This window comes from Ammospiza nelsoni, chromosome 14 (assembly GCF_027579445.1).
Source record: "Ammospiza nelsoni isolate bAmmNel1 chromosome 14, bAmmNel1.pri, whole genome shotgun sequence".
Classification (NCBI taxonomy): domain Eukaryota; kingdom Metazoa; phylum Chordata; class Aves; order Passeriformes; family Passerellidae; genus Ammospiza; species Ammospiza nelsoni.
The window spans coordinates 6228834-6245077 of NC_080646.1; the positions used below are offsets into that span (position 1 = coordinate 6228834).

The 16244-nt window shown below is 44.9% G+C and overlaps 1 protein-coding gene across 1 annotated transcript in view; it reads right to left on the minus strand.

The window, feature by feature from the left end:
- The window catches only part of SLCO3A1 (solute carrier organic anion transporter family member 3A1), a 133213-nt gene that overhangs the window by 16430 nt on the left and 100539 nt on the right, over positions 1-16244 (minus strand). The window contains exons 3-4 of the mRNA XM_059482527.1: positions 13344-13442; positions 9539-9805 (exon numbers count right to left, since the gene is read on the minus strand). Of these exons, the coding sequence (XP_059338510.1) occupies positions 9539-9805; positions 13344-13442 (366 nt within the window). The remainder of the gene's footprint in view (positions 1-9538; positions 9806-13343; positions 13443-16244) is intronic.

Genomic DNA, 16244 nt, shown 5'->3' on the forward strand with positions numbered 1-16244 from the left:
AGGAAAAATGGAGAGGGATGTGGAGTTTTCGTCACCAATTGTGGTGACACACAGGGGTCCCGGGACGGGGAAAGAGATGAGAGACGAGAATGTTGACTCCATGTTTCAGAAGACTGATTTATTATTTTATGATATATATATTATATTGAAACTATACTAAAAGAATAGAAGAAAGGATTTAATCAGAAAGCTTGCTAGGAATAGAAGGGAAAATGGAATGATAACAAAATCTGGTGACTCTCAGAGAGTTCAAGACATCTGGACTGTGATTTGCCATTAATTAGAAACAACCAACATGGACCAATCAAAGATCCACCTGTTGCATTCCACAGCAGCAGATAATGATAGTTTTTCTTTCCCTCAGCTTCTCAGGAGAAAAAATCCTAGCAAAATGATTTTTCATAAAATATGTCTGTGACAGAAGTGTTTTTGTGTAGACTTGAGGTGCTGGAGGTGCCTCTCTCCTCTCCTCTTCTGTAGGGTACACTCATTTCACATCAGGAGTAATTTCCTGTTGTGCACAGACAAGCTGCTTGAAATATGGGAACACCAGAACAAAGTGAAACACCCAAACAGTGCCACTTAAAGATTCAAGAACCAAGAGGTGCAAAAAGAAATAATCAGTGATTATTTACTCTTATAGAAAACTGGAAGAATGAGAAAAATTTCCAACATTGCTTCCTGTTTTCCCCATAGGGAAGTCAATCAAAACTGGGTGTGCTCTTTCTTCCCCTTCTCCTTTTTGTACCTGCTCCCCATGAACAAAGCTGAGCCAGCTGACAGGTGCCATCAGTGCTGTATTCAGCATAAATCCTTGCAAGCTTTCAGACACAAACTAACCCAGCTCGCATCTGGCCTTTCCTTCTCCTGCCAATCCAGATTTGATTCACTTTCCTATTCCAAACTGGCTCACTCACTGATGGTCACCTTCTTGCAGCACATGTAAGTGTATTCAGCAAGCTGAAACTCTCAGGCTTAGCCTAGGCCATGGATACCCATGGCACAAGGGTCCTCCTGCCTGGGACAGGCTGTGTGTTCCCACAACCTAAAGCTTCTCCAGCCTTCCATGCAGACCCTGCCATCCTTAAGAGGGTGCAAGAGGACGTGATGAGCTGTTCTCTGTGTGAGACACACACATGTGGCTCTGCTTTCATGATCCCTTGGCTCTCCCCTTCCAAATCATCATTGTCTAGAGCCCTCTCTCCTCCAAGCCCATCTCAATTTCTCATAGGCAAACAAGAGTTACCCTACAAAGGGAAATCTGTCTAATGAATCAGATTGCACGTTTTCTACTCCAGCGAGCATTTTAATTATTGTAGAGATAACACAGCTTGAAGAGGAGAGCATCCCAGTACAGAAGATAGCCTTGCTTTGTTCCATACCTGATGACTAATTTCTGCCTGAATTAAATGTGAAAATCATTAAGTTTGAAAATTACCTTGAAGTAGTGTAGTGAAGCCTCAATGGACCCCCATTTGCATTTTGAAAATCCATCCCCCAGATCCCCTGTGGTGTACCAGGGGCTGGCAGATGATGTTTCTCTGGTGCTGGCTTATGTTTTCCCTCAGGGATTTTTTTGCACTGGCCTCAGCAGAGAATGCACAGCTCTTTGTCAAGGCTCTGCTTGGGTGCCCTTGGCTCTTTCTTGGGGACAGTGGGAAAAAGGGTTATAATTAGGTTTGATCTAACCTTTTTGGAAGAGGTCACTTCACAGCTTCTGGTCTCTTTAAATCAGAAACATTTTTCCAAGCTGTATAAAATTTCTGCTTCCTAAAGATTTACTGAACATAATTAAGGTGCAAGAGGCATAGCAATTTTTAGCAGAATGAGTGAAAAAAGAAAAGAAAAAAGGGGGGAAAATACTGTGTGGGAGGAATGGGGATGGGGGAATTCAGACATGGATAAATTTCAGAAGCCACCTGCTGCTTCCTTTAGTTCTTTGGTGGCCACCTACAGAATTTCCCCTTCTTGCCAGGAAAAATATAGAAAATGAAAAGGTGGACTTGGCAGTACTGAGCTTGAAAAGCCATATTTAAGGTATTAATGACTGTTGTGCCTCGGGAGTTCAGTTTGTTCAAGATTAATGGATTCCTTGAGATGTAGCTTTGTGCCAATTTAAATCTAAAGACACTAAGGTCTAGCTCTAACTTTATCCACCAGACAATAGTGATGACAGCCTGCCTTTTGCAGGAGGGAGCTAAAGATGATGGACATTTATTTCTGAAGTTGGCACCCAACCATCGTGCGCTACCAAGGTCAAAATCCATTTTCTGGACAACAGAAAAATTTGCAGAGCTATTGCAGCATCTCACACAGGACAGGAACCCCTCACAAGTGCCTTGTCTGGCTCTGCAGGGCTCCAAGTCACAGCACTTCATCCCCTAAAGGGGCTACAGGAGAGCTGGAGAGGGACTTTTGACAAGGATGTGTAGTGACAGGACAACAAGAAATGGCTTTAAACTGAAAGAGGGAGGGATTACATTAGATATAAGGAAGAAATTCTTTACTGTGAGGGTGTGAGACACTGGAACAGGTTGCCCAGAGAAGCTGTGGATGCCACTGGAAGTGTTCAAGGCCAGGCAGGATGAAGCTGTGAGCAACCTGGTATAGTGGAAGGTGTCCCTGTCCATGGTGAGGTGTCAACAAGATAAAAGTCTCTAAAGTCCTTTCCCACCCAATCTTTCTGTGATTCCTTGATTCCATGATCATTGCTTCTCCTTCCTGTGAGTTTTCTAGGACAGATCCTGTCCTCTGCTGAATGTCTGACTGTCTGCTACAACTCTGTACCATCATGTGTGACACAAAACCCAGTGCAAAGAGTGCAAAGACAACTCAAGCAGAGTCTGGCAGCCTCCACTATCTCCTCAGCCAGGGCCAACTCATTCTCTTTCATCTTCTAAGGGAAATAAAGGGAGGTTTCCCTATAGAATTCAATATCCTTTCATCTTGCTACTGCCATTTGCTAAGATCAATCATTTGACACCGGCTGCTGCCTCATCTGTCTCAGTTCTTGGGGTGAAATACCTCTGGGAAAAAGGTAAAAAGTCAGCAGCAAAGTTTAAAAATCTCTCAATGGACTAGAGTGACATGCTTACAGCTGCTTGGCATATGGTGCTGGGTATGGAATAGGAATGGAAATGCCTGATGGGGGACAGTGAAGCCCTGGGGAACACAAGAGCTATGGATGGTGTTTCTCCACTGGAGCCAACCCAGCAGGGTGTCATGGCGAATGTTACCCTGCAATTTCACAGGCCCAAAGGTCACCTGAACACTTTGGAGCAGCCCTTTGCAGCTACAAGCTCAAATGAAGTCCTTTTCCAAAGTGGGAAAAGTCTTTTGGAGTCCAAAGAGTCTCAAAAATCTACTTGGAGAAAACTCACAAGGTGCAGTAGACAGGGCACACAGACAGACTGAGCCTCCCACTCCCAGAAGGACGAGCTCATTTCCCATCCTCATCCTGACAGACTCGACACGCTCCAGGATTCCCAGAAAAGCGATTCCCACCGCCCTGGCAAGATGCACTGAGGAGAACACAACACCTCTTTTCACTGCTGAAACGTAGTTAAAAGTACTTTAATCCCAACTCTTCAGACCATCCACGTGCAGTGCTGGTCACAGGATCACCCATAGGCTGGGAGGGATCTGTGTGGATGTCCCAAAGCTCTCCAATATCCCCCACAAATCCCTTGAATTCCCACCTTTTCCCACTCAAACAACACCGGTTCCAAAGCATCCAAACCCCCTCCCTGTCTCCCTCCGTGGGTGCTCTGTGGATGACAGGCCAGGGCCTTGACAAATGCATACACTTATGTACACCAAGTAGCTTTGATTTGTCACTGCACATCGGGGAGTAGCGGGGATAATTGGCAACCTCATTACACGAGGTTTAACTACTCTCCAGAAACGACAAACTATAATCATCACGTTGGTGCTTGAAATGAATTGTTTGGAACATTACAATCACCAAGGCCCCTGTTTCTGGTTGGAGCACCCTACAGAGACATGTTTTCAATTTGCAGTAAAGATGAGGAACACAGAAAGCAAAGTAATAAATTAGAGGGAGGTTTACAGCCCAGTCCACCTAGGACAGAGTGGTGAGGGAAAGGCAAAATGTAGTACTGAGCCAAAATATGACTTTCTACTACCCAAGCCTCAGGTCTGAAGAGAAAGCAAAAGGCAAAACCTCCACCTGGCTTGAGGAAAAAGGGATGAAGAAAACAGCACAGGCAGCAAGAATGAAACACATTCTGGAAAGAGGTGGCTTCTGTAAAAGAGAAGATGGAGTAAGGCAAGAGCTGCTGAAGATATCTCAGGTGAAGTTAGCATGCTGAAGTTCCACGTGGCCTTGGCAATATTATCATAATGGATATGAGTGAAAAGCATGACACATAAATCAAAAAAGCCTCTCAGACAAGATGCAAGCTTGATGGAAAGTTTTCAAGGATGGAAAGCAGGTCCTTCTAGTCCATCATCTTCCCTGCAGGAACCACCTTTACTTTACTTGAGAGGAGGACACAAACCTCCCTCACCTGTGACACAGAAGTCATGGAAAAGCATTTTTTTGGAGACAGGCTCTGCCTGCCTTCAGCTGCTGCTCAGCTTTGGCCCTGAGGTGTGCAGGCTGAAGGCCTTTCTGAATTTTTTAATGGTGCTGACAACAAGATGCTGGCTTGGAAACAGCTGAGAAAAACCTGACAACAAAATCTACACCCTCATGAAACACAAGCCAAAGAAAACTCAAAGACTGACAGAACCTGATGCCTTTTATGATCACCACCTTCTCACCTAAGACTTGGACTTCTCAGCAAGCCTTTGAAGTGTTTGTAGGGGGACAAGACCCAAATCCAAAAAGGCATTAAAATCTAAACCTGGGTCAAAGCCTCACCTCTGCAGCTGTGAATGAAGGTATAGATGGAGCCCTCTCCAAAAGCTTGTCCCTATCAGTCATGAGAAGCCAGGAATTAAAAACTACCCTTGTTAGCCTTTAATCTTGCCCAATCCCTTGAACTCCCACTGAGGATTACAGGCTCCCCATGGTCCAGGTCCTCCCTGCACAGCTGGGAGCTTCTGGCCCAGCACTGTGCTCCCAGTGAGCACTTTTTGGGAGAGAAATCCCAGATTCAGAGCAGCTCCCTCCCAAGGTAATTCAGCAGATTGGTACACGGAGCAGGACAGAACTGAACAGAAGACAAGGCAGCTGTCAGCTGTACGTCCCAGCTCTCCTACACTCTTGAAAATGAAGCTGGAAAGAGACCAAAACGTTTCCAAATCTAGGGAATTTGCAGTTTTGAAATTCATTTAATTCCACAGTGAGTTTTCTTTTAATTCCTCGTGAATGAGCTTCCCTTTCCAAACCTGGAGGATTCCATATCAATTTCAATCCTTTTAGGGTTTTAATCTCTCCTGCTAGACAGAGCGGCAGAACATAACGAATTTCTGGTTTAAATCACTGCAAAACAGAATGCATTTAGGGCAGAGTGCTTCAGAGGTGTTAAAGATCATGCAGGGGAAGCATTCTGAAATCAAATTTCATCAGAACCGGACGCTCAATTCGATAGATGTGACATTTCTGCGTGAAAAAAAAGGGAAGGTTTTTAATGAACTATTTCCAAGCACGTCCCAGAGCAGGTGGTGTGTCAGAGGCAGCGAGTGAGAGGGCAGATATGTGGACAGACTCGAGCAGAGGGCACTGACAGAGCTGAGCATCTTCTCTGGCCCGAGGAGCAGAGAGGTGCCCAAGGCAGAGCAGAGGCAGGAAAGCAAAGCTGTGCCCCCCAGAAGAGCAGGGACTGCCCAGCCCATGGCTGAGGCGCTCTCACAGACCACACCAAGAGCACAGGGCTGGAACACACTGCCAGGCAGGAGCAAAGAGCAATGGCAGCGTTTATTCACACTTCCACTGCTGTTAATCCTTCACTTCTCTGCACTCCCAAATGGATTTGCTTTGCTGAAATGAAATACTAATCAGGCAAAGCGGTGCAGCATCCCCGTGCCAGTTTAGCCACGGGAAGCAGCTCCCAGGACTGTCCCAAAGCTCTCCTGCCGGCGCTGCCATGCCCCTGTGCTGAGCCCCCTGCTGCCTCCACTGCCTTTGATTGCCTCTTCACCTCCTGCTCTTCAAAGGTACCACTTCCATTTCAAGTTTAGAGCTCCTCTTAAGGCTGCTTCTTTCCTGGCATGAAAATACCCCACAGGAAGAGATGCCAGGGCTTCCCAAAAGCTGGGCCCTCCCTCCTGCTTAAGACTTTGACGGAGATGTAAAAGATCAATACTTTGAGCATGTTCCTTTTATATTAGTCCTGGCTTTTTTTGCGTGCTAAGGCTGGAGAAAGCCAAGGAATCTCAGCCAGCCCTCCATCTCACTGCCTTCCAGCAGATCTTGTGGTGTCTGGAGCATCCTCCCACGGGCCAGCCGTGCCATGTCTCTAGCTGACAGCCGTGACCCAGGCTCAGAGCATGTCCCCAGCTGACACTGTCCTGCTCCCTCTCCTACCATGACCTTTCTCTTGTGGCAGCCACTGCAAGGCTTGGAAAAAAATGTAAAAAAAAAAATGTAAAAAAAAAATGTAAAAAAAAAATAAAGCTCCTTCAGTATCCAAAAAGGAGGTGCAGTTCATCCTCTAAGGATGTGCTGTTGATACAGAGGGTGTTTGCATAATCAATCCAGAGAAACAGCTCTTCCTCCCCACACTTGCACATGATCCACACCTCCATGCAGGCATGGACACACAGCAGGAGCAGCTCTGTCCAGGACCAGCTGCAGAGACACCACTGGCTAAAAGTGAGGCAGAATTGTGGCCAAACAAACCCCAAGGAGCATCTCTGGTCCCAATCCCCTGTGCAGGTAAATCCTCTGCTGCTGCCCAGAGAATCTGTGCTTGTCCCATCCCTGGAAGAGTTCAGGGCCAGAATGGATGGAGCTCTGAACAAGCTGGCCTAGTGAAAGGTGTCCCTGTCCATGGCAGGGGGGCTGGAACTAGATGACCTTTAAGGTCCCTTCCAACTCATGTCGTTTTATGATTCCATGGATTCTCTTCAGCATCACAAATTCATGCAAAATCCAAGGTCATATTAGGACAGAAGACACAACTATGCATGCACATACATATTTTTAACCTCTGTATATAATTAAGAGTCTTTTTTACCCTAGAAAAAAGCAGTCTTAACTTTCTCCAAGCAGTCTTAACTTTCTCCCTGAACAGTCTTAACTTTCTCCAAAGGAGAATCAACAAATAAATTAGGGAGACTAAGATCTGCCACAAAGAAATGAATACAGATAATTCAGCCGCCACCAAAGTAATGTAGACCCACAGAAAGATTTAACCTCATCAGGAATGATGAGGTGTGTTTGCCTCACTTCAGTAACATGACTCTTGACCACATTCTGACTATGACAACAGTGGCAAGGGATTTGAAAGGAGATGTCAGCTACCATGTAATCTGTGATAGCCTCAAAGGAACAACTAAAAAGGTCATTCCTTGTCTTATTTGATGTCATGTAAATTTTATTTCAAAGTCCATCTCCAAAGAGGCTCCTGAAATACTGACTGATCTGAAATGGGGTTACCTGCAGTGAGAGGGCTAACGTGGAGGCCTGTGGTGCCTCCTGATGTAATCAATACTTGAAGCATATGGATGTGGCAGTTTAATTTCTCTACTTCAACGAGCAACAGATGCTCAGTGAACCCCCCATGGACTCCCTGTGTGCAAGATGCTCAGCACCATCCTCAGGCTGAACTGCTGCCCCTCCATGCAGCAGGGATACGTCATATCCTTTCATTTTTCTATATGAAAACCTGCAAACGTTTCCAGTGCCCACTCCAAAAGCTCAGTGGCCAGAAGCAGCCACTCTGATGTGTACACAACAAAAGCCACAGAACTATCCATATGGACATATCATGGGAAAAGCCCATTCAAGAGAAAATCCTTGCAACGAGGATGAAACTATGAAGAAATGAATTTTACTCAGTTTCAAACAATTTATCCCTTTACCTTTCTTCTGAATTTACTCATCAAGTCAAAATTTCACATCTTTGACCTTCCCTTAATGAACAACCACATCTAGTATTCAAGGCATTTTTATATATTTAGACAACACATTTTTCCCCAAAGTCTCTTTTTCCTTCCCACCCGCACTTCGTTCAACTCCCAATTAAGGTGACTGCACAGGGAGTAAGTGATTTTCTCCTCATTTATCTAAATGCATCAGGCAGTAATGAAACCTGCTCTGCCACGGCAACAGGGAGTGGGAAGCAGCCACCAGTGCTACAGAAACACCCTCTCAGATGAAGGATTTTCCAGTACAGCCTAGAGAAAGGATATCTGCCCATACTCTCCCACGAAATGCTGGATCCTCAGCTGACTTTAATTAGAGTCACCTCCATTTCCATCACTGCAGGACATGATGTGAGGTTTTCTCTCTAATTTGCTACAAATTATGCTCTGCCCTGCCATTTTGCTGCTATTCTGGGCTGGCATCTCCCTGTTCCCATTTCAGTTTAAGAGCTGTGGTGATGCCCAGCACTCAATGCATTCATTGCTTTGTATCTGGGATTGCACTAAGCTGAAGTTCAGCTGCTGGGAGCTCCCAATTTCTTTTAAGTGCCCTTGCTGGCTCACTCTCCATTTTGGGAGGCAGAGGGGAGTGGGACAATACACTGGAGAGAAGTTCACAAACTTCAAAGTTCATATTTTTTTAGCAACTCTATAGGACTATCATGCATTTCTCACAGAATTCACAGAATCACCAGGTTGGAAGAGACCTTTAAGATCATCAAGTCCAACCCATGCCCCAAACACCTCAACTAAACCATGGCACTGAGGGCCACATCCAGTCTTTTTTTTTAACACATCCAAGGCTGCTGACTCTATGACTTCCCCAGGTAGACCATTCCAGAACTTTATCACTCTTTCTGTCAAAAACATTTTTGTAATATATTAGGAAATATGTTTTATATATAAAAATATATTTTTATATATATGAATATTTTCTATTTTTAGATATATTCTATATACTTATATATATAAAATATATATTATATATAATATATATTTACATTTTATATATTTTATATAAGAATTAAATTTTATATATAAATATATTTATATATATAAAAATTAAAAATTTCAGAATATATTTTCATCTATTAAAACTGTATTTTTATATATCAAAATATATTTTCCTAATATATTTCCAACCTACATTTCCCTTGGCACAGCTTGAGACTGAATCCTCTGGTTCTGTCAGTGCTGCCTGGAAAAGAGCCCAACCCCACCTGACTACAACCATCTTTCAGGGAGCTGTAGAGAGTAAAAAGGTCACTCGAGACTCCTTTTCTCCACGCTGAACAACTCCCACCTTTTTTTAAGGTTAAAAAAAAACCAAAAAACCCACAGCTTTCAAGTGGAATGAAGCCTCTCTTTCAGGTACGAGCAACGCCAGAGATAATGAAATAGAAGTTAAGGACTGAAACTCGAGGCTGCTGATTTCTGGGGTGAATTTGCCGGGACAGAGGAGCTGCTGCTGATCTCGCCTCACCTCGCAGCTGCTGGAAGCAGGAGGTGGTGGTGCTGTCCCCGTCGAGCGGGTGCCGCAGGACGCCGTTGCTGGGCTTGTGGCGCTGGCAGTCCCTGTCGGGCAGCATGGCCTGCTCGCTGTCCCCGGCGCGCTCCGGCCGCGGCCCCAGCGCCTGCGGGAAGCCGAACATGGGCAGCGACGAGAAGAAGAGTAAGGCACCGCAGAGCAGGAAGCCTCCCCACCACGCTCCGATCCACCGAGGGTCGTCCGGGGTGATGTCCAGCTTGCCTGTGAGGGGAGAAAACACCAGTCAGGGGCCTGGTTCCTGTCTGGGCACAGAGCGCCACAGGTGACCTACCCAGGCATGGTGCTGGGAAAAGCTGTGAGAAACTCAGAGAAAAGAAAAAATTCTATCTCCACTTGCTACACCTGATACTGTGAACATGTGGAATGCGTTATGGAACTTTGTTTTGCAAAGGTATTTTAATTAAAAGACCAATCAAGATCACAGAAAAGAATGAGAAAAAATTCTTACCGCCACTTGCTACACCTGGTATTGTGGCCATGTGGAATGGAGATTTGTTTACCAAAGGGTGGTTTCCTAATCAGCCAATGGTGATGGTGTTTTAATTAAAAAACCAATCAAGATTAGAGAGAAGAATGAGAAACAATTCTTATCTCCTCTTGCTACACCTGATATTGTGAACACATAACATGTAGAATGTGTTATGTGTCACTGTTAGGCTGGAGGTGACATACACACATGATCAGGGTCGAAGAAGAAAAAAGTTTTTTATTTTGTGTGTTCTCTAGCTTATATATTCTTAACAGAGTGTGATCTTAAGTCATTAACTACATCACAGTAACTTATTATATTCGTTGGTGCAAAGCAATTAACGTCAATATAATTGGCAAAGGTTTTACAGAAATTTAATAAGGCATCTATACACATCTACTTATGCACGTAGTCTAGCTCACAAAAATTTTCACGTATCTTTTCTAATCTGTTTCTATGCTGACGGCTTTGTCTTCTTTTTTGCTATGAATACACTCGAAAATCATCAGTTGTTACTTCTTCTATTAACTCAGCTTTGCTTGCAGGCCAGCTGTCAAGTTTTTGTATAGTTATAGAGATTTGTTTACCAAAGGGTGGTTTCCGAATCAGCCAATGGTGATGGTGTTTTAATTAAAAAACCAGTCAAGATCAGAGAAAAGAATGAAAAACAGTTCTTACCTCCACTTGCTACACCTGATGTTGTGAACATGTGTTATGGAGACTTGTTTACCAAAGTGTGGTTTCCGAATCAGCCAATGGTGATGGTGTTTTAATTAAAAGACCAATCAAGTACACCTATATTGTAATTGTCTATAAAAGAGCGATGGGTTTCTTAATAAAGATTATTGTTGATCAATAATTATTCTGTAATACATGGAGTCTGTGTCACGCTCACCTGACACGTACTGGCACAGGTGAGAAGGACACCGCAGCATCAAATGGGCTCAGAAAAGTACAGAAATAATCAGAAAAGGAAGAAAAGCTAAATAAAAGGCCAGAGTGTCCTGTATGCCATCACTCAGCAGAGGTAAGGCCCAAGAAGGGTCTGGAGTCAGTGTGAGGAAATACAAATAAACAGCAGGAGAGGAAAAACTGTTTTCCTAACAGTTGCCTTGCTGCCACGGCCACAAGGGTGCCCAGTGCTGATTCCTGGGGGAGACCCAGGCCCACATGGCTGGAATAACAAGCTGCTGTGTTCATGGTGACTGTCTGGTTACTGCCACTCTGAAAAATCTGTCTCAAGTGAGGCAATCAAGTTGTCTCTCAAGCAGAGACAGAAGGAAACTATTTTCTCCTTAGGGAAAATAACACGTAGCTCTCAAATACAGATAAAGTTTGAAAAATAGTGTGGTGGAGGGACTGGATTCTTCTGCTGTCATTTCCTCCTGCCTGACGTGCATTTTTTTACAGGTTCTTGGGAACACAACAGCGTCAAGAGTCAGGCAAATCAGAGTTTTCTTCATATTCCCCTCCTAAAATAGCAGCTGGGTGGTGGGCAATGCAGCAGCCTGTCCAAAACCTGCCCAAACCCTGACCACCTGTGGCATCCCACACCTGCCCAAAACAGGGAGCAGGACAAGGCTCAGCCCCCTGGAGCTGGTTCTCCTTATGGGACCTCAAATTCCAAGGCAGAGCCAGCTGCAAATGGAAACTCTTTCCCTTACAAAAACAAACAGAGGCCATGTGTGCCTCAGCTTTTGCATGAGAGGGACTGACCGTGGCCAAAGCCAGCTGGAGTTTGGAGCACTGCACCCTCCTTGGAAAGTGTCTGACCCACAGCCCTTCCAGGCTTCTTAGCAGTAATGTTCCACAGTTCTTCTCTGTGGCTCAGTATTTCTCTGGGGCTTTTTGAGCTGCAGATACTGAGCAATTTCTTATGTTAAAAATGGCCAGAAGATACCAAATTAATTTTTTTAGCTAGGTCAGCATCTTGCTTCTGATGGCAACCAACTGCAGCTGCCCAGAAAGCCTACAAGAATAAAGTCAGCATGTATTATTCTTGTGGCTTGGGGGCTTTCTAAGCTAGATTCAGTGTCATGTTCATTTTTTTCAGATATATACACTTGTCCAATTGCTTTAAAATCCATTTGGAGATTTTTAGCACCTTATGGTGTGGAGTTCCACAGCTTCACCTACTGGGAGATAAAATATTTTCTTCTGTACATTCGTATTTTAGTGTAAATGATACTGAATGGTAAAATATCAAACAGGTTTCAAACAGCTCCTCTGCCAAATGAGGCTTTGGTAAAGCCAAGGAATGAAAAAGGGCCATGTGGTGTTTGACCAAAATGCAGCCAAATGCCTCAGCCATCCCAAAAGATACTTCTTTCTCAGTTGATGTTATTTACATTTCTTCAGCTGCCATGTGCATGTGAGATCAAAAAAAAGGCAGTAACAATTTTGCAGATTTGCACAATTCTGTTCTGAGTCCCACAAGGTTCAACTCCATCCAAATGTGTTCTTTGACAACACATTTACAACATCACAGGGCTGAAATACATCCTTCTCTAAAGGAAAAAACCCTGCATAAGGGTCTGTGAGACCCGATGGAGCTGAGAACTGTGGAAAAAGCACCTGAACAATTGAGGGAAAGGAATGAAGCACCCGGTTTGCTGTGCGTAGCAGAGGGCAGGGGAGCGGCAGAGAACAGCCGGTTTCATGTTGCCCTCTCATGGGGAAGAACACACAGTGCAGGCACCAAAAAAAGCAGAATTTGGTCTAAATGAACAAAAGGACGATTTGCAAACAATCTGCTTTAACCCGAGTGAAGTCAAGGTGAGTAATAATTATTTAATGCTTTGGAGAAAAGCAGTAATGCTGTGGGACTGATGCTGTCCATCCATCCCCTCCAGGGCCATGGGCAGAAGGTGCTGGACATGGATCTAACTGGTGTGCCTCCATCAGAACCTGGCTGCTTCCCCACACCTTGGGGTGGCAGTGAAATCTGATTTCACTGTGCTCTGGACACAGCTCCCCTGGCATGACAATGCCACAGTGCCATTACAAGGTGTCCTTTAAGAGCTGGGATAAAACTCATCTCAGAAAAAAACACAGAAAGGAACAAATTTAACCATTAAAAATCTGTTAGTTATCAGAACAGAGCTGAAATCTTTAGAATCCCAGTCTTAAAACCCTTCTAAAAGTGACACTCATACATGCAAGAGGCTCTGAAGATGGAATCACAGCTTCCTGCTTGTGAGCATCAACATTTTTGTCCTGATGATAAAAATTTAGCGTATTTGATTTGAAAGCAAACCCAGTTCTCCTTACTTGTGTCAATGAAGACAGCATCCACATAGATTTTGGTACAGAAGGAGCCCAAGATAAATCCACAGGCTGGCCCAAATACCAGCATGGTAAACAGGATCCCTACAAGGAGAGAGAAAAGAGAAGATTAGCACCAGGCTCTGGTTATTCATTGCAAGTTGTTCTGCTTGTCTGCTGTAAGATGGTATTACCTTAGTGATGCCAAATAGATAGGGACAGTCTGTGCTGAATGCTCCAAGCAAAAGAGCACCCTAAATGTGTTTTGCTTTTCCGTATCTCTTCAGGAAAGTGAACAGATGGAGGTGTGATAATGCTGAAGGATTTCTGTGGAGCTGAGGAGACAGTGTGGACATATGCTGTGTTTTGGTCGGCTGGCTGCTCTGAAAGATGTCTTACTCAACAGCACCAGGTAAAGCAGCCCTGCCTTCCCCTCATGGGCAACTCTGTCTTTGGCACTTCCAGCTAAAATCCTGGTAGACAGGATTTTCAGACATTAGGGACAGAAAATCTATGAAATGAGTGTTGTCACAGACTGCTGGATGAAGTCCCTTTGCAGAAGTAGGAGTATTTTTCCACATCTGTGAAGCCCCTCTTCCCATCAGACACACATGACAAATATTCATGCTGCGTGGATCTTCCAGCCCCTCACAACTGCTTGTTCCTTCTAAAAAACCTGCATGAAATTGCCAGTGTAACACCAGGAGAAGAGCTATTATGAGTAAATTACTTATTTGTTTCAATACAGTATTTAGAAGCATTTATTTTCACTCCCATTTTGGCCCTGAAACAAGAATGCTACAGGCACAGCGCCAGCTCTCAATTATCCAGGGCAGAAAGGCAGGGGGACACAAGGATAATCCAGAAAAAGAAGCACCAAAGACAACACAAAACATTTGTAAATTAGACAATAAGAACATATTAGGTACTTTCACATTTGGGATAACAACAACATTTGGGAAAAACCAACAAAAATCCCCCCAAGGACCCTTGTAAATGGTTTTCTGAAGGGAGCAGGGACAGACTGAGCAGTGTGGAGCAGAGCAAGAGATATTTGTTCCCTCTGAGGGAAGGCCTTGCTGATGGACCCCTGTGCCAGGTGAGGGGGGCACCTCAGCAGGGATGTGCCAGCACCAGTCCTGTGTCACTGCACTGCAGAGATGGCCCACAAAGGAGTTTATTTGCATCTGGGTGCTTTGCTCACTCTCCTGATCTCTCTGGGGGTGTAGCCTGGCATCTCAGTGCATTTATAATGCACTCCATCACAGCTGTCTCAGCCCTCAAGTTCCTTATCTGGAAACTTTTTAATTCCCAAGCTCCCTCTCTGTGCATTTCTCAGGAGCTGGAGAAATTATCAGAGCTGCAGAAAAATTCCCAGAGACCCTCCCATCCCCAGGCAAGGCAAACCACACCTGCCAAGAACAGCTTAGCCAAGCAGAATAAACTGGTATGGTCAGAAGCAACTTCACCTTCATTTTTAAAATGCAGGGTGCAAACTAATTCCTCCAGGCTGCTGGCACTGGGACCTGGCTGGATTAATAACCAGGGACAAAGCAGAGGTGCCCCCAGGCAGCTGCTCACACAAACCAGGGCATTAAAGCCTTCAAGGCTCTCACCTGGAGCAGCACAAGGGACAAAGGAAGGTGGTAGAAAGAGAAGTGACAGGTTGTGTGAGCTGCAGTGAGGGGTTGTCACAGACACGTTTTATGAAAAATCCTTTCCTTAGGATTTTTCCTCCTGAGAAGCTGAGAGGCCTCAGGAACAAAATGTAAACAATGGTTATCTGCTGCTGTGGAATGCAACAGGTGCATCTGTGATTGGTCTCATGTGGTTGTTTCTAATTAATGGCCAACCACAGCCCAGCTGTCCAGACTGTCTCGGTCAGTCCCAAACCTTTGTTATCATTCCTTTTCTGTTCTTAGCCAGCCTTCTGATTAAATCCTTTCTTCTATTCTTTTAGTATAGTTTTAATATAATATATACCACAAAATAATAAATCAAGCCTTCTGAAACATGGAGTCTACATTCTCATCTCTTCCCTCATCCTGGGACCCCTGAGAACACCATCACAAGGGGTCACTGCAGTCAGGGCAGCACCAGGAGCTGCCACCCCTGCCCATCTCTGCCAAGCTCAAAGCTGCAGGAATGGCCACTCAGCCCGTGCTGTCAGCTTAAATTAATCCCCAGGGTCTCTGCCTGTGCTGTCCCACGTCACAGGAGGACCCCTCCTGCAATCACCTTGTCCTGGGTGCTGGTTTGTGCTCCACGCTGTGCCTTGCTCCTGTAAAGCCTCACAGGGGAGATCCCTGCCCACCTGCAGAAGCACTCCATGGGTGTGAAATGAGGGAACAGACAGGCTGGGAGAGCAGAAAAAAGGGGATTTCACCCCCAGCACACCTCAGCCCCTTTCCCCTCCTTCCCAGCCCCACTTGTGGCTTCCACCAGGATTTTTTAAAATATCCGTGTCACGTTTTTTGTGGTCACTAGATGGCATCAGTGTTTGTCATTCAGCCCGCATGTGCCATGTGGGTGACAGTGCTGATCAGCCTTGTTCCCAAAACACGATGGTGTTCAGGACATGGAACACCATGGAGGGTGGCACTGGCACAGAGCACTGTCAGCACCCTCACATCTGCCACAGACACACTCAGGCCGTGCCCCTTCCCTGTCTGCGTGCTGAAAATCACAGGTTTCGGGACAAACTTTTCTCTAAGTGTTAAGTTTTCAAGCACACGGTTGAATGAGGCATGTAGCAGAGACTGCCATGGCTGTGATGAATGAGACAGCATTCAAATACCTTTGAAAACTGAACATTAATTATGAATTTCTATGTAAATATGGCCAAGCACATAAGGACACTCTGGGCTCCATATCAGCTGCAGCAAAGACAAATGGAGGCAGAGGGAC